This window comes from Callithrix jacchus, chromosome 11 (assembly GCF_049354715.1).
Source record: "Callithrix jacchus isolate 240 chromosome 11, calJac240_pri, whole genome shotgun sequence".
NCBI classification, from domain to species: domain Eukaryota; kingdom Metazoa; phylum Chordata; class Mammalia; order Primates; family Cebidae; genus Callithrix; species Callithrix jacchus.
The window spans coordinates 77894003-77913233 of record NC_133512.1 but is presented as its reverse complement, the minus strand read 5'-3'; the positions used below and the strand labels follow the sequence as shown (position 1 = coordinate 77913233).

At 34.0% G+C, this 19231-nt stretch overlaps 2 protein-coding genes across 8 annotated transcripts in view; one reads left to right on the top strand and one right to left on the bottom strand.

Moving 5' to 3' along the window:
* Positions 1-19231, top strand: part of COG5 (component of oligomeric golgi complex 5) — a 377608-nt gene that overhangs the window by 108303 nt on the left and 250074 nt on the right. The gene's annotated exons all lie outside the window — the stretch shown is intronic.
* GPR22 (G protein-coupled receptor 22) lies at positions 2039-7607 on the bottom strand. Of its 3 annotated transcripts, XM_009002646.6 has the most exons (4): positions 7213-7607; positions 6039-6292; positions 5361-5471; positions 2039-3659 (listed from the first exon to the last, which is right to left on the bottom strand). In XM_009002646.6, the coding sequence occupies exons 3-4, from the start codon at positions 5438-5440 to the stop codon at positions 2333-2335; spliced, it is 1407 nt and encodes a 468-aa protein (XP_009000894.1). In that variant the 5' UTR covers positions 5441-5471; positions 6039-6292; positions 7213-7607; the 3' UTR covers positions 2039-2332. The 3 variants fall into 3 exon arrangements, with proteins under 3 accessions (XP_009000894.1, XP_009000896.1, XP_078199266.1); XM_009002648.6 differs by having other exon boundaries at positions 5264-6292; XM_078343140.1 differs by having other exon boundaries at positions 5361-6292.

The window sequence follows — 19231 nt, the reverse complement described above, 5'->3', positions numbered from 1 at the left end:
TTATATATTTTATACCACTTAGCACATTAGAAAGCTATTAGAAGTTTTCTGATAGGTATGAATTTCTTGTCATAAATCAGTTGATGCACTTTTGTATACCTGAAAGATCATTACAGATGTGCAAATATGCTTGCTAAATGTCTGCTTCAGTGCCAAGTTTAGAAATAATAGCAGTTTTAAGGGCAATATTGTGATATTTGCCATTTATTTATTTCTTATTACAGAAGACAAGAAGGCATGAAAGCAGTTTAGACAAATATATTAGAAATCTGTTTTTATACTGAGTTCTTTGGCATAGTTATAAACCCTTAAGAATAAAAATATTTAAAACCTAAGGGAGTTTTCCTTAATATGAAGGCTCTAAAAATAGTCTAATTTTTATTATGATTATAAAACTAGATATTAAAATTTTAATTTATGGTTGGAGTCCAATTATAAAATTCATCTTTAAAATGTTTAAGTGAAGATATTAATGAGTTTGTTTTATTTCCTGGGTTAAAAAATAAAACAAAAATAAAAGAAGATTAGGAGTTACGCTGTGCCAAATGGTACCAAATGAACATCTTCTTGATACTTTTGTGCCTGAAGTGTTAATTTCCCTTTGAGGTTTCAAAAACTTGGCTATGCTACATTTTGTCAAACTGAAGCATTTTTTTAACTTCAAAAAACAGTAGAAAATAAGGCAGAAGGAAACTGAGGTTTTGCCAAGATTTGACATTATGTTAACATTATCAGAAGTAAATTACTATTTAATTTGCCATGTAACCTTAATAAGTCCACGCTATTACATGGTATTCATTTCTCCAAGGATTTGGATATTTAGTAAACTAGACTGGATAAATCTCATTTATTTGTATAAAAGTGATAATATTGAATTTTTGGATTTTTTTTTTTTTAGTTTAAAAATGGATTGCTACTTGGTTTAGTGAATACGTTTTCAAAAAATAGAACAAAAGTTGTTCACCTAGCCAATTACAATGCAGTATTTTCCTATTTTAAGTAACATTGCTAATTTTCTGATGGTGATATTGGCACTTACTGATAAGATTATTACATTACAGCAATTGGAAAATATTTGGTTGATATGAGATTCCTAACCCTTGTAATCTGTGGTTAGGGTTCGAAATTTCATGATTTTCCCACATGAATTGAGGGTTGGAGAGAAAGATGCCTAAAGTTAAATTAAGTGATGGTAGAGTAGAAAAGTGACAAGATTTATTGTTACTTTAATGATTTTCAGTGTGGAAATAAAACAACTATATTTTGAAATACTTGAGAGCTGTGATGCTTAGGAACATTGTATAAACGGTATTACTCTAAACCTGCATGTATCTAAAATTAGAGACTTTGTTAGACTTTTCTGTAATAGTATAACATCTTTTTCTTTTCCATTCTGGTATTCTGATTTGGATAGTTAACTTTCTATTATACAAAAGGGCTGAGTTGAATAAAGTTATGAAGTAGGTTATTTTAATGTACTGGTTTTTTTTGTTTTTTGTTTTTTACTAATATACTCTATTAATCTAGAGCATTTGGCTTAAACTTAAGCAAAGAGAGAAGGGAAGAAAAAGACTGGTACTTCAGTGTTTTTCCCTCCCTTTATTTTCTTTTCATTTGTATATTATAGGCATACTGTCCTTGAACTTAGAAAATCAGTTTTTTTTTTTATAGTAAACATGAATTTTAAAGTTTCTCTATCTTGGTGTGTATACAGAGGTTGTTTTTTTGTGTTCATTAATTTTAAAATTTTGATAAATCATATGATTTTTTACATTTAAAAGAATACAGCTTCATACATAGTTCATTATTTTTGATGCATCAGACGTAGCAAATACACTATACCAGCAAACATAGCATAGTGGTATGGAAAATCCTGGATTGTTTTGAGCCCATAATTTTGGGTTTTAGGTTAAAATGCTACCCCAGTTGCCATCTAAATATATCTGTAGTTTGTGGCTTAGAAATAATGCACTGTAACTTCAAAAAAAAAAAAAAAGCAAGGATACCTATATCAGTTACATTTTAAAGTTATACACTGTTTTAAGGCTATGTATTTATTCTTTAGAAAATATGACTTACATGAATATTTTCTGTTGGACATATTGACAAAATATACACATGATAGTACTTTAACAAACTGCCATGCAACAAATACATTAAGTAATGAAGAAGTTGAATATATATGACCTAATCTAATTGACATTCACATTGAAAATTTACAACATAATCAGTACTTAAAATATTTCTTCTTATATTTGGCAGTAATGTCAGTTTTTACAATTTAAATTTAAAACTCATTTGAATGTGGATTTGGTGAAACTTAGACTTTTCTCTAGTCTGTGACAACCTGAGGTACTAAACATTTCTCTCTTATTTCACTATCTTCAAAGGTAATTTTTTTGTTTCTTTTAGGATCTATCCAAGAGTTGTGTATTACAGCATTATTAGGCAGGGGATCAGCTTCTACTATGGAAACAACTCGCTTTTTCATTTTACTTTTCAAGACCTTTTGAAATTTTTGTCTAGTGAATGCATATAATAGAGGGTGAAATATAGTTGTTCCATAAGCCATGACTAAAAAACACAATCTTAATTTTACTAAAAGGTCACTTGGGCCTAAACATAAAATGGTGGTATTTAAAACAGAAATTGGTGTCCAGCAGAGAAGAAATGTAGAAATAATCAATAAAGACATCCTGAAGACTCTTTTTTGTCTTTCTCGTCGTTCACGGTGTCGTTTCACAGCTCGCCGGAGGGCAATTATTACAGAAACTGAAGTTCTTACACCAAAGACTACATTTCTCCCACCACTGCTTTGTGACATGTCTGTAGCCTCGTGTTGTGTGGTTAGAGAAATTGTCTTTTTCTTTCTTCCTTTCTTCTTCTGCCCTGTTGAAAATCTTGTGCCTATTCGAATATTAAGAGCCTGAAGTATTTTGGTATATGTGATTAACATTACTACAACAGTGAAAAAGAATATTGGGATCTGTACTAACAGGTGATAATACATTCCCAGTTCAGTGTAGTATTCATTTGTACTGACACATAAAAGTGTCTTGTTTTCCCATGTATTTCCACTTTGAAGACTGAAAAAATTTACCTCAATAAAAGGAATCAGGAAAGAGAAAAAAGAAAAAATCCAAATGGATGTCATTAACATTACAGCTCTGCCCATTGTCAGAATTCGGTTTGCAGGTTTTACAGAGATGTCGTATCTGTCCAAAGTGATAGCAAAAACATTGATTGCTGTTGAGACACTTGCAAAAGATACACAAGCCTCATGGAAACAGCAGATGAGAGCAGTGTTACTCTCCAGTGAAAGCAGAAGAATAACTATAGTTAGAGGAATACATCCCACACAAATTATTACATCAAGTACGTGAAGATTCATTGTAATGATGTTACTGACAGAGTTGATTAAGTTGGATTTCATGCAGTAAAGTACCAATACGGTGAGGTTGCTGCCAAGTCCCAACACAATTTCTAACATAAGAAATCCGGTGAGAGACACCTGAAAGCTTAACGGATATGATAGTGGTTGGTACATATTGGTGTTGATGTCATCAATGTCATCTCGCACTGTAATGTTAGATTCAGACTGCATGTTGATTTCCACAATGGGAGAAAAGCACATTCTTTTGGAGCAGTTGGTTTTTTCCCTAGAAAGTGAAATAGAATAAACTATTTGATATTTGGCAATTTAAATGACGTAGAACGTGTTCTTTGTAAGAAATCTTTTACTTGTGTACTTGGTTTAATTTTTAAGTTTGTAAACTATTAATAGAAAATGTAGAATTAAGAAACATCAAGGTTGCATTATTTTGTTATAAAAAATTGTGTTTCCCTTTTGAAGAAATAACTGAAAATTGTTCCTCGGTAGTACAGTTATTTTAACATACTAAAGGATTTTCCTCCTTTGAGTTTTTCAAGCTTATTATTTGAGATAAAGTATATTTTTTGTATGATAAAACTACCTAGCATACAAAATAAATCTCAGGCCAATGTCTTAAAATTTTATTTAAATGTTGTGAGTAGGTAGCAAATAAATGCTATTTTAATATACTCTAGCATAATGAGTGTAGGTGTAATTATTCTTGTGAGATTTCAAATGAACAGGACAAGTGTTAATTTAAAATGACAAATGGCACAGAGCACTAGTTTGTTTTAAGATGCTTTATCCATGTTGATTGAATTTCATATTCAGAAGTCAACAGTGTGCTTGGGGACATTTGGAGTTATTTCCCACAGAAATAGGCCAGTGATAAATATTTCATGTATCACAGTTACAATGCTCAGTGAACTTTACAATTGGCAGACTTAAAAATTGGAAGAAATGGGACGTTATGCTAAAATAAAAAGCTATAAAGTTTGGTAAAAGAGCATTAATCACTCCAATGAGTGGTTTATTTTGTGACCACACCCTCTTGTAGCTTGTGGAAATAGGAAATTGAAATTTGATATCACATAGCCATTTTTAAAGTGGTTTAAATATATCAGTTAACATTGTTTAAACTGAGTTTTTAAAGTAAAAGATGAAATTTCAGGGAAAAAGGGTATGTGAAGCCCATTTTTTGAGGAAACTTTTAAAGTTACACATTACCTGTGAAACCTTTTGTGTACATCACCTATTGTCTAATTTTGAAGAAAATTTTAAAAAATGAATTATTTTGCTAATTCATGCAAATCTATGTTTTAATATATAGGGGTATAAAATAATTTGTAAAAAATAATGTCTAATGTTCTGGGCTAAAATGTCAATCAGTATATTCAGTTTAAAATATGAACTCATACAACCAACTATATTTCACATTTAAAATACGGCATTTCAACTGCAAAGTCATATTCAAGCATAAATTATAAAAGCTAATTTCAAAATTCATGTTAACTTTCACTTGATGTTATGTTTGACAAATTTTAGAATACAGTTTTATTTATGCATGTTTTTGGGGTTAATATTGCAGAAACACAAATGATAACATTTCTTTTGAGTTAGTATAAAGTATTACTAGAGGCATATTTATTCGAATAAGTTAAGGTCTTAGCTAACATTGAAGTCCTATAAAAATGGAAAATTTTAAGTGTGCCAGATTTTCTCAACTGACAGATTAAACATCAGGTCTTTGTCACATCAGTTAGATTTATAATTTAATAAAGCAGAAATGTCAAGTTAAATGATAATTAAGAAAAATACATTTTCACTACAGCAAGATTCTGTACTTTTATGTTAAACAGTGTGGTCCAGTGCATGCATCTTCTGACCTACCTGTTTGCTGTTGCCTTATGGGCCTTTTGGCTCACAATGGCAGTTTTTGACAAATTGATACATGGTATCATTGACAGATTTTGACATGAATTTTTACCTGACAACAGTGAAGTAGCTGTGATTTATTTCATGTCTTGTAGGAATTCTTTCATTTTCTCTCCAGTACTTCAACTCCATGCATTACGAGATTTAGTTGGCTGATGGATTTCTAAAGAACAGTACATAATATTTTATTTGTTTTGCTTTAAAAAGTCACGACCAAGAGAAACTTCCTCAAATGATAGGAATTATGTTTCCCTTTGATGGTGTACATGAGAATGTCTCTTTATTTTCCAGAATATGTGAAAACAAAAAAGGAAACATAAGGCTTGTAGCTTCTAAAATATATTTAAACATCCTTTTGTTACAATTGTAAACTGTTTTTATAGGAGTCCTCACTATTTTGAAATGATTTCTTGATCACATAACTTGCTTTATATTATAAATCCAGGCCATGCCCTTTTGATAAAAACCATCTGCTATTTAATTTGGTTTGTTTTCATTAGAAGAGGATACATAATTGGTCATAAAAGTAAGAAAAATCCATTAGTCGTATCAATTGATATGAATATCTGAATATTTAGTGCAGAACACACTTGTTAAATTTTCCTTTTGTTTGCTGGTCAAGTATGTTATTTTCTTTTTGGAAATTCATGTTTCATTATTTCTTCCAGAATCAGTAGCTTCCACAATTCTGGTATGATAAAGTATAAACCTCCTCTTTTAAAATGCTCACCAGTTCTTTTCAGGCTTTTACAGTTATATTGTTTTTCTTTTTGTGGTTATTTTATGTAGCATCTTCGTAGGATACAGTTGATTTTTTACATTCCAGCAGTAATGTAGACCTGTTTTCTGGTTTTAACTCCTTAATGTCTTAAGTCGTGTTACAGGAACATCTTGCAGTTCGTAGTTCAGACAGCTAGGGAGATGCTCAGTCAATTGCATTCTTCATATTGTCAGTTGTAAATACTGAATTAGCTGCTATCGGTCCTTGTGAAAAGAAAAAAATTGGTTAAAAATAGGATTTTTAATAATTTGCAATTAATTGAAAATTACTTTAGTTTTGTTTAAAAACTATCCAATATTTGTTATCACAAAAAACAAACTGAATTATTAGAGCCACAGCTATATGCATAAAATTAATTTTTTTTAAATAAAATATTCCCTTTTCCTAATAAAGACTGTATATATTGTTCACAATATACAGTTCACATTTCAAATACAGTTGTGAGAGAAAAGCTGTATTTTTAAAACTAGTTTCTGCTCTCATTTTAGAAGCTAGCCTGTATTTTCGGAGACGATGAACAGTTAAGCATACACTAAACATATTGTTATTTCCTCTTTGTAATAAATTTAACATTTCTTTCTGTAAAAAGATTGTAACTTGCTTAATTATTAGCACATGGTTTGAATTTTAACTATTAAGACAGATTTTATGACAAGATACTATAAATTTCCATCAATGAATTGTTCATGTGGTTGAAATATAAAAGGTAATAAAAATTATAACTGCAAATTAATTTTCAATGAACATGCCCAATAATAAACTTAACATAAAAATAAGTGATAAGTAACAGCAAAATAGTAAACCTTGTTCTTTTAAGAAATACAAGCATTTTTGGAACACTGAAGAAAAACTATACTGATTAAGAATATTTAGTATATCTGAAGTGACTTAAAAGCTGTCTTCATAGTGAATTAACAAAGAATATTTGTATTTAACAATGCATTCTAAACATTACATTTAAAATTTAGCATGTCTTAAAAGAAATTGATCTTAAAATACATGTCTAGCAATAAGTAGAATTAAACAAACTCTTAAAATTTAGGCTGAAAATTTTCGAAGTAATTTTTACCCCACTATGCCAGTTCAAAAGCAGCTGTATACTATAATAAGGAACACATCTTACCTCTGCTAAAGATTTGATAAATTCTTGATGGAGTTGAAGCACTTCCAGTTTGAATTGATTCATTTTGTTCACTTGTTAGTAGAGGACTGGGGGAAGAGGGTCATAAACATCTCTTCGAAAATGACCTTAATGAAAATATGTGTCTGTAGTGTGCCATTGTTTCAGCAGTACTGCTAATGTATGGAACATGTAGTGCTGCTTAGAGGCTGCTGCAGTCTCTCACTCTTCCTACTGTGGAATCAATAAGCATCTGAAAATACATAATGAAAGTAATTTAACATACTGAAGCCTTCTTGTCTCCAGAGACAACATTTAGATTCAGTCTTTCTAAAAAGGAACGGCACTGCTTTTCAGAGGAAAGCCTGTTCTGGGTAGCTTTTGCAGAATGACAGCCTACCTTGCTTCTCTCCACTGCAGAGAGATGCAGTGCATTCACTAATTTTGATTGGTCAGTTGTATTGGGCTTAAACTGTGCTTCATATGTATAGCAGGGATTTCCCCCGCTCCCCACTGTTTTATGTAAGGATACTTTTTTAAAAAGGCTAAATTTATGAGTGGTTATATGTTGTTCTTAAATAGAATATGTGTAAATTAGTATTTTTAAAATGTGTATTCTATTCTGGTTTGTTGGTCACTTATGCCTAACAAAAAATGCAGGGAGGTGGGGGAACAGGAAAGATTTACATAGTAAAAAGTATATATTCTTTTTAAAGCCTTGATAATTGCATTTGAGAGTATTTCAGTCATATATATGTTTTTGGTTGAGATTCTTTGTTCTACAAATAGAAACCCACTGCTTCTTTACTGTGAGTGAGCCACATTGAATTTCAACTAGTTTGTTTGTATTCAAGTCATCTTCTCTGAGTATTCCAAATTGTTGTGAGCATCTCAAGGTGTTAAACATTGTCATGACTTCACTTAAGTATTCATTCATTTGGGGGTATTCATTCATTTCATTCATTCATTCAAAGTAATAATCACATTGACCTAAGGTGATAAACTCTAAAATATTTTTTAAACATTTCATTGTAATAGCTTAGTCTCAGGGTGTAAAATTTTCATCATTAATAATTGTGTTACTTTTAGAGATTACTACTTTGTCTTCACCTTTGATATACTGATCACTTGCTACAATATTTTATTTCAGTTGGCTTATTCTATTTTTGACCTGGGCACATTTCTTAGATTGCTATTTCTTAAATATTATATGTAGCTACATGCTAATGTTGTTAATAAAATATTGTTTTAAAGTAAGTTAAGTTAGTTACATGTCTTTATAAGTTATAAAGCTAAATGATAAGGTAGATACACTTTCAAAATGGAAATAATCATATAAGTACTGAATATTTAACATTAAATATTTAAATATTTAAAATTTAAATTTAATATTTAAAATTAGAAATCAAAATTAAAATATTTAAAATTAAATTTCTATTTTATTTACCTATAAATGAGCTTCTGTTTTTAATAGTGAGGATAAATTTTTTTTAGAATTAAGTAGATAAAACAGCTGGAGTCTCTAGAAGACATTACAGCTGGCTAAACTGTTAGAATGCTAATCATCACTTATTTCCATTATTTTAGGAATATTTAGTGATGTTCATGTTTCAAAATGTATACTGTTTTTTATTTGCAATTGGAACTATTCTCTTATTATTTGGAAAAGCAGTATGTATTTTTATAATCTTCCACCGGTGGCATTGAAGCTTTATAGGGAAATAACTGACCAGTATATGAGTTGTGAGTTGCATTTCTATAGAAGTTCAGAGTAATGTGGTGGAAAATTTTGTTGTGAATTTTAAAAATCTTCTGCACAGTTTTGGGTGGCAAAGCTTTGGTAATGCTAAAAAATGAAAATGTGCTGCTATTCATGCATTTTGAAAGTTGGGGAAAAAGATCTTGTTAGAATGTCAGCCATTTATAGAGATAACTTAAACACACACAGACACACACACACTCCCCTGACACACGTTCATTTAAGCTTCGAATTAAAACCAGAGAAAACATGTTAGCATCAGTTGAAATATGTATTGGAGGTGAGGAGATTATTAACACAGTAGAGTGCTTTTCTGCCAGAGTTCAAGTAGTTGCTTATGTTTATCATCAAAATATCCCCATGAAGTTGAAGAAACCAAGATACAGAGAAAGTTACTAACTTAAAAGGGTCTAGGTAAGTTAGCAGCAGAGTCAGTGTTAAAACTCTGCAAACCACACTCTACTAGGCAGTTGGCCTTTTCTCTTTGGAAAATTGTGAAGGTTTTGGGACTTAGTATTGGATGATGTAGGGTTAGTTGCTATTTATTGCCTATATAACTTTTGGCAAGTCAAGCTTCCTTTGGGTCAACTTTGGCTCTTTTGTTGAAGTATATTTTTATGCTTTGTTTAACTCTTTGTGAGACACTGTTTTCAAGTTTTACTCAGATTATTTAAAAACAACAACAACAAAATCTGGGGTTTTTGAGCCATAATGGTAACTCAACGTGGACATTGTACTTTATTTTCTGTATGAGTAACTTGTCTCCAAGGATGCATAAGGTATCACAAACAGTGTTTGTTTGTGTACAATGCTTAATATAATTTTATTTCCTTTTAAAAACCACAAATTGTTTTGGTGATCACAAGTTATGCTGAAATCTTAACAAGGTAATTCTAACTTCCCATGTTTTTAACCAGTATGCAAATATCTAAACCATTGACTGAGAGTCAGATATTATTTTCATGAAAAAAATTAATAGCAGGCGGGGTGCAGTGGCTCATGCCTGTAGTCCCAGCACTTTGGGAGACCGAGACGGGTGGATCACTTTAGGTCAGGAGTTTGAGAACAGTCTGGCCAACATGGTGAAACCCTATCTCTACAAAAAAATACAGAAGTAGTCAGGCATATTAGTATGAGCCTCTAGTTCCAGCTCCTAAGGAGGTTGAGACATGAGAATTGCTTGATCCCTGGTGGCGCAGATTGCAGTGAGCTAAGATCACATCGCTGCCCTCCAGTCTGGGCAACAAGGTGACACTCAATCTCAAAAAAAAAAAATTAATGTCAAATTATCAGTTTATAAAGATTCTTGTTTCCATAGTAACACTCACACTTGTGCATTTAATATATTTTGTATTTATATAGGATACTAATTTTGAAGAATGCTACAATTGGTGATTTTAAACCTAATTTCATGTTATAAAATAATGTTATAGGCTAACCTTTATATAATAACCTAGGAAAGCAGTTTGACTTCCTAATGATAACTAAGCACTAGATTTGATTTTAACCTCAAAATACAGCTTAATTAAAATCCTTTTCCAAAACTCGTGCCTTCCTTTTTAGTTATAAGTATTTTAATTGGGTATCTATTTTAATTCCTAAAAATTCCTCATATAGGGAATCTCTGATTTTTAATTTTATGTGTTTGTTTTCTTAAGTTTGGACAACCATGACTATGACAGAGTAACTTATTGTATATTTACGTTGTACTATGCATATCAAATCATTCTTACCCAGCTTGTGGCTAGTTCTGATGCCACAGTTTTGAAGATTCTCTGAGTCTGTAAATAAATCTCAGCTTTGTGAAATACTGGAATTTGCCATAACTGAGAGTACTTTGAAACAGTTTTAAGGTATCTATGCACAAACAATTTCTAATTGCTGAAAGTCAGGTTTAAGCTGTATTGTGACAAGGATCCTTTTTCAATATCAATTTAGTGTAGTAAACCTTGAACTCTGATTCTGGAGCCCATGGAAAAAAGGATTATTTTGCTTTAATGCCAGTTCAGAAATTTCATTTGGCTTCTCTACTTTACATTTCTTTTACACCACATATTTTATCAAAAAAATAGAAATGGACCATCTGCTGAACCTCCATCAAGTAGGGAGTAGCCAAAGTAGTAGAGTGTCAACAACATTGGTGATTTATTTTCTATATGAGAATAATTGAAAACTGCTAATATTTGATAAAGCACATGCATCAGAATTGCATACACTTAACACATAGAAAATCCACAAGCCATTCTTTCCCATTTTTCCCTACCTCACCTAAATTGGGCATTTACATTTCTTTTATTTTTATTTTTCGCACTGTATCTGTAAGTCATTTGCCAGTATCACATACATTATAAAAATAAACACATGGCATTTCTTGCCATTTTTCCATCCAAACTTACACTTTGGACCCTGTGACTATTACTACAGTTTATCCTCCCTCTGTTGTACAGCTGTTGTCATGTCTACTCTGGGGTCTTGTTCAAATTATTACTTTCATGCCCAGTTTTCTGGTTTACTGTTTGCTTAATAACCCTCTTTATCTTCCTAAATATTATGGATTTCATTGATGCTTTTCCCTTGTATTTTAATGACAGAACTATACCAATAGCCATGTTTGTGCCCTGTCACTTCATTGATTTCTCTTTTCTCTTGCTTCCTTTTTTTCTTTGCATAATTCTCTAAGTTATGCAGAATCAGATTAATTTTGTGTACTGAGGCTAAGTCCATTGATCAACTAGATTACATATTTAACAAAGCTATGTCAAGTCCCCTCTTTTGTGCTGTTATAACTCTTATCCTCTGCTGGGGGACATAGCTGACTATCTATATCTAGTGGTCTGTTATTGATGCAAGTTAGTAACATAACATTTTTTAAAGAAGGCTGCCATTCTTTATGTAGAGTGAGAGAATGGCAGAGTTTTACTGTAGGCTGTAGTTCTATAGACCCAGTAACATCCACTATACTACTTGAGTCATCCATTTGGGAAAATGGATGCATTTTAAGAGTTTAGTTAATAATTCTTGAAGACTATAATCAGTGGCATCTGTCTGCCAGGTATATTCAGCAGTGTATCTTCAGTTGCTGCTACCTTCTGATCTCTGTTTAGGGGTGCAATATCTACAAAAGGCCTGCTGTTATTTTGATTGGTATTGTAGAGAATCTGTAGATCAATTTGAAAGAATTGACATCTTAACAGTACTGAGTCTTCTAACTTATAAACACAGTATCTCTATTATTTTTAGTGCTTTTTTGATTTATTTTGTCAGTACTTTGCAGTTCTTGGCCTATAGATTCTGTACATATTTTGTTAGATTTGTATTTAATTTCTTTAGTGCTATTGAAGTAGTACCTTTTTTTTTTTTTTGAGATGGAGTCTTGCTTTGTCGCCAGGCTGGAGTGCAGTGGTGCTATCTCTGCTCACTGCAGCCTCTGCCTCCTGGGTTTAAGCGATTCTGCTGTCTCAGCCTCCTGAGTCGCTGGGACTACAGACACATGCCACCGAACTCAGCTAATTTTTGTATATTCAATAGAGACAGGGTTTCACCATGTTGGCCAGGATGATCTCTTATCTCTTGACGTGATCTGCCTACCTTGGCCTCCCAAAGCGCTGGGATAACAGGCGTGAGCCACTGTGCCCGACCAGTAGCGCCTAATTTTTTTTTTTTAAATCCAATTGTTTATTATTAGTATATGTAATTAGGATCAGTTTTTGTATATTGAACTCATCATTGCAACTTTACTAAATTCATATATTAGTCTTGGGAGTTTTTTGTGTGAACTCCACAGTATTTTCTATATAGACAATTAATGTTGTCTTCAAATAGTTTACTTTTTCCTGAAACATGTGTGACTTATATTCTTGCCTTTTTGTACTGCCTAGGACCTCTGTTATTAGGTTGAATGGAATGTGTTGGGAGAAGCAATCCACCATGAGCCCTGAACATTCTTGTTGGATATGCCGAGAATGCAAAGCCCTAACAAAACTACCTTTTACCCGATCCATTTCTCAGGCTTTTATCTGTAGCTGGCAACCTTGAGAAATGAAGTAATGATGCCCTAGCCAAAGAGAATACAAGCAGACTTGCTTCTCTTTGTTACAAAAATGGCAACTTTCCCAAGCTCAGTGTTCTTCAGCTGTGAAAAAACTCATAGTTCACAGAGCATCCACAGTCCTTTGCCACGGACTGGGAGGGCAAGGTGCATTGTCACTGATAATCATGCTCATACTGTGTGCTGTATCATGGGTAATACAGTTATTTGGTTTGGACCCAGGCATCTTATATCTTAGCATTCATGAAAACAGTAACAGGCTAGCTTCATAGTTTATAAATAGGGTAGAATCTCAGACCCTAACAATTTTTGACATTTTTGGCTATAAGCATTTGATTTTGACAGAGATACAGTTTCTTGTAAGAGAAATGACAGGGCTCTTGTGGGCTAGTTTGAGAGGTTATGAGACCAATAGCAAATGCTCGTGTTTAAGTGGTGGAGTACAGAGTAAAAGTCTCCTAATGACCTGCCTGTTGCTGAATTTTTGGGGGGATAAGCAATGAGGGGTGGAATTAAATGAAGCTGCTCAAATAGTGCCTTGGTTATTGCTCACTCTCTAGGCTGGAGGAGGTAAGACTATTATATCAACAAAACAGCAAGCCTCAGGGCCCCAAGGCAAAAGGTAGTATGGCTGCTGAATCGAGGGCTTCTGAGAGCTAACATAAAAGATGTCAGCAATGAGCATGTGGAGCTTTGGGTAGACTAAGTATGTTATAAGTTCATTTGTGGAGTCTGGGTGGGCAGCTACTTGAAATTGAATTTAAATGCAGTCTTGCCGTCTGGTACGTAGCTGCTCTTTCTTTCACTTTGTGGTCTCTGATTTTTCTCTCCCCCCGTCTATTCTAACCTCAGCTGCTTAAGTTACAAGCCAAATATGGTAGGGAACCTCAGGGAGAGAGAGGAATTCAAACTTTTATAGCTATGTTGAATGGAGATGCTCAATTAACCATCCTATGTGGTCCTGTGGGGGAAAAAGCATGATAGGTGTCAAGGTAGTCTGAACGTACTGGGGACAGCTGGATGGAGCTATAGCAGCATGCACGGGGGTGAATTAGAGACCCCTAGGTACAAGCATTTCCAGGAGCGCAGTGTCACCCTGGAGTGAGAAACCAAAGAAGAAAAGCCTTCCCACCACCATGGTCCTCTGCAGGATAGCCTCCTCTGCTACCCTGTCTTCCCCGTGCTCCTCCTCAGGAAATAATGTAGTCTTCTGGCAACTATGGCTGTAGTCCCTTTTGTGCATATGTTAAATTCCTTGGCCTATGGGTAAAACGCTCAAATTTTAAAAAGCTAAAATGTAGATGGAGCCTCTGGGCCTATTCAGTGTACTATTGTTTTGCGTTCCTCTGCTAAATGTGTAATTGGTGTTGATAATTTTATGTTCTTACACGATGAATACTTACAGATTCAGAGGAGATTGTCCTATTCATGGGCTGCTACATGTAGAGAGGTGTTCCCCTGTCCCCTCCGTGGGTGATTCAGCAAAAATAATGTATCATCCCAGGAGGGAAGAAAAGAAAATCACAAGTTTGGTTAAAGGCTCAGTGACTGCTGGAGAACTCATACCATTTCCCAGTACAGCAGTGCCACCTGCCTGACCCAGCTACCAAGTGCACTTCTTTTGAAAAGGCAGATGCAACTTTGAAAAGGGATGCAGCTGGCCTGGCCTTAGTGTCATTTTGGTTTTCCATGAAGTAGAACCTACCCCTTTTGAGAAAACCTTATTTCTCACTTTGCCACCTGAAGCAAAACAACTGACTCATGGCCCTGGATTTAAGGAATTTCCTGTAAATACCTGAGCCTGTTTCATTGATGGTTCAGCCCAATTAAAAGTTGATGCAGCTGTTGAGGGTCAGTGCCAGCTACAGAAAAGTGAGAGTGGATGGCATCACTCCGTTCTTACAGCTTTGACCAATACTTCCCTTGATTAACCTCGTTATATTTTTACTGGCTCCTAGCCTGTTTCCAATAGCCTAACCTTCAGGTCTGTTAGAAGACTAGCAGATTAAAAACAACTTTTCTTTGGAACTGCAAACTGTAAAAACAAATCTTACCTGATAGTCAGTTTGGCTTACCCAAACCTGTACCCCCCCAGATTGCCATCATTTCTACCTGGATTAATAATTGTATCAGATATGGCAATATATTCACTATAATAGTCTCGGCAATCATTGTGTCCTGTTTTTTGAGAATAGGGACTTCTCGGTGTCCTTCTCCTGCTTCCACTTGTAGGATGAATTCCTTTTCCTCCTGTGTGGCTGCAGAATTTTTTTTTCAAAAGACATTCTTCTCCTAATTCTGTTGGGTTTCCAACACTTCCCATAATGGGGTTGTTGCTCTTCCCTTCAGGGTTTAAGGCTCCCCTCTGACCCCTTAACCCCCATATTAAAGATTGTAGAAAGGATCCAGGCTCTTCATGCTTTCCCTCAATGGCTGCTGTCTTCCCCCAAGCCTGTACCAGGACAATTGCTTTCTCAGGCTTTTTACCATATACTCAGTCTTTTTGTATATGCCTGTGAACATCTGGTGAAATCTTTGCAAAAGTCCATGAATGGGTATGAATTCCCTTTGTCTCTGTAGATTCCCTGGCTTCTATATTTTCTTGCTAGCACGCACTTAGCCTTTAGCAGTTCGTTAACAGTATTGGCTGAATTATTCTTACTGGTGTCCAATATTGTCTTCCCAGGTGCTCAAGTGCTCATATCCCATATGTCCTGTCTTTCATTAGAATTTGGATTGATTGCCCTGTAACCGCAGCACTCTGATCAGTTCAAAGAGTGTTTGTAAATCATTTGTTTTTCCCTTATTCTTTTATATTAACAGTGTGAACTATGTTCTATCCAGCTTTGTGCATCTTATATGGAAGCTGAAGAATACCTGCTGGGATTTTGATTGGTATCACAATGAACCTGTATATCTGTTAGGTAACATTCACATCTTTGTATTGAGTCTTCTGATATTTAAACATTACATATGTCTCCACTTATTTAGGTTGTCTTTAATTTCTTTTAGTAATATTTTGTAATTTCCAGTGTAGAGGTCTCAAATATATTTTGTGAAGTTGAGTAGTGCTAGACTCATGACATTTTTGATACTATTATAGACAATATTTTAAAATTTTGATTTTGTTTATATAAAGAAATAACTGTTGAATTTCGAATATTGAATTTAAACCTTGTGATTTTGCCAAACTCATTTATTCTTTTCTTGAGTCCTTAGGACTTCCTTTTTACATAATTTTATTTGAATAAACAGAGGTTTATGTCATCCTTTTCAATCTTAAATCAAATCTTTTTGGTCTTGCCTTATTGATTGCTGTAGCCAAGACCTCAAGTAATATTGAGTAGAAATGGTGAGAACAGGCATAATTGCTGTTTTCCATGTCTTCAGGGGAAAGTATTCAATCTTTCATTATTAGTTTGATGATACCATTTTTCAGATTGATAAAGTTTCCTTCTTAGTTTGTTGAGAATTTTTATCAGGAATGCATGTTACATTAGTTAAGATTTTTTCCATTTAATGAGAGTTCATATGTTTTTTCTCATTTAATCTAGTAACATGATAAATTACTTGGATTTATTTTTTTAAAATGTTAAGGCAGCCTTGCATTTTTGAGATAAACCTCTTTTGATAGTAATACGTTTTTAGATATTGCATGATTGTATCTATAATTATTTTTAAAATACTTTTTGCCTATGTATTCATAAGGCCTATTGGTCTGTCCTTTTCTTACTGTAATGTTTCAACCTAGTTTTGGAATCAGGACAATGCTGGACTCAAATGACTTGAAAGATGTTCTTTTCTCTAATTTTGATAAATGTTTTTGTAAGATGAGAGTTAGTCCTTTCTTAAATGTTTAATAAAATTCACTAGAGAAGATATTTGAGCCAAGAGGTTTTATGTTGTTTAAAGTTATACCTAATAAATTCAAATTATTTATTAGATAATAGATTCATATTTTCTATTTTTTGTGTCTATTTTGGTGATACACATATCTTTTGAATAATTAGCTTACATTTAAATGTTGCTAAATTTATTAGCATCAACTTGTTTTTAATATTTCCTTATTATATAATTGTTCATAGGATCTATACAGATTTCTTCCCTCTCAATATTGATATTTGACAATTTTTATCCTTTATTTATGTTTGCCTACAAATTTACCAATTTTCTTAATCTTCAGAAATAACTAGCTTTTGATTAATTTGTTCTTAATGAACAATGTTGTTGTTCTTTTTCTGTTTTATTAGTTTCTACTCTTATCTTTAGTATTTCCTTTCTTCTCTACTTTAGTAAAAGTTTCTTTCATCAATTTTAATTTTTTGTGTTCTGTATTGTTTGACCAACATTCCACAACTTTGGATGTTTTCTTTTATATTACTTAGTTCAGTATGCTTTCTAATTTTCCTGAGATATCACTTTGTTGATACATGGGCTATTTAAAAGTGTAATGTGTTTTCTTTCTTTCTTTCTTTCTTTCTTTTTTTTTTAATTATACCTTAAGTTCTGGGATACATGTGCAGAACATGCAGGTTTGTTAAACATGTGCCATGGTAGGTTGCTGCACCCATCAACCCGTCATCTACATTAGGTATTTCTCCTAATGCTATCCCTCCCCTAGCTCCCCAACCCCTGACAGGCCCTGGTGTGTGATGTTCCCCTCCCTGTGTCCATGTGTTCTCAGTGTTGAACTCCCACTTATGAGTGAGAACATGTGGCATTTGGTTTTCTGTTCCTGTGTTAGTTTGATGAGAACGATGGTTTCCAGCTTCATCCATGTCACTGCAAAGTACATGAACTCGTCCCTTTTTATGTCTGCATAGCATTCCATGGTGTTTATGTGCCACATTTTCTTTATGCAGTCTGTCACTGACGAGCATTTGGGTTGGTTCCAAGTCTTTGCTATTGTGAATAGTGCTGCAGTAAATGTACGTGTGCATGTGTCTTTATAGCAGAATGATTTATAATCCTTTGGGGATATTCCCAGTAAGGGGATTGCTGGGTCAAATGGTATTTCTGGTTCTAGATCCTTGTGTTTTCTTTTCTTTTGAGGCAGGATTTTGCTTTCTCACCCAGGCTGGTATGATCACGGCTCACTGTAGCCTCAACCTCTGAAGCTCAAGAGATCCTCCCACCTCACCCTTCCAAGTAGGTGGCACTATAGGTATGTGCCACCACATCCAACTAATTTTTGTATTTTTTGTAGAGACGGGGTCTCACAATGTTGCACACACTGGTCTTGAACTCCTGGACTCAAGAGATCCTCTCACTTCAGCCTCCAAAGTGTTAGAATTACAGGCATGAGCCACCATGCTCAGCCAAAAGTATCTTTTCTAATTTTTAAATACTTGGCAAATTTTAAAAAGTTTTTTGTTACTGGTTTCTAATTTAATTTCATTATGGTCAGAGAACACAATTTTTATGATTTCAGTTCTTTTAAATTTGTTTAGGTTAGTTTAATGGCTCAATATATAATCTACCTTGGTAATTGTCCTGTGTACTTTTGAGAATAATGTGCTTTCTCACATTGTTGGCAATAGTGTTCTATAAAAGTCAAATAGGCTGGGCGCGGTGGCTCATGCCTGTAATCCCAGCACTTTAGGAGGCTGAGGTGGGCGGATCATGAGGTCAGGAGTTCAAGACCAGCCTGGGCAACACAGTGAAACCCTGCTCAAGTACAAAAAATTATCTGGGTGTGGTGGCAGGCACCTGTAATCTCAGCTACTCGGGAGGTTGAGGCAGGAGAATCTCTTGAACCTAGGAGGCAGAGGTTGCAGTGAGCTGAGATTGTGCCACTGCACTCCAGCATGGGCAACAGAGTGAGACTCCATCTCCAAAAAAAAAAAAAAAAAAAGGCAAATAGGTCAAGTTAATGATAGTACTGTAAAATCTTCTCTATCCTTAGTGATACTGTTTTTACTGTTCTATTATTATTTTTTTCTTTTCCGAGACAGAATCTTGCTGCATCACCTGTGAAGGAGTACAGTGGTGCTATCACAGCTCACTGCAGCCTCAAACTCCTGGGCTCAGACAATCCTCCTGCCTCAGCCTCCCAAGTAGCTGGAACCACAGGGGTGTACCACCATGCCTGGCTATTTTTTTTTTTATTTCAGTAGAGTTAGGGTCTCCCTATGTTGCCCAGGCTGGTCTTGTACTGCTGGGCTTAAGGATACTTCTGCTCCAGCCTCCCAAAATGCTGGAATTATAGTTGCAAG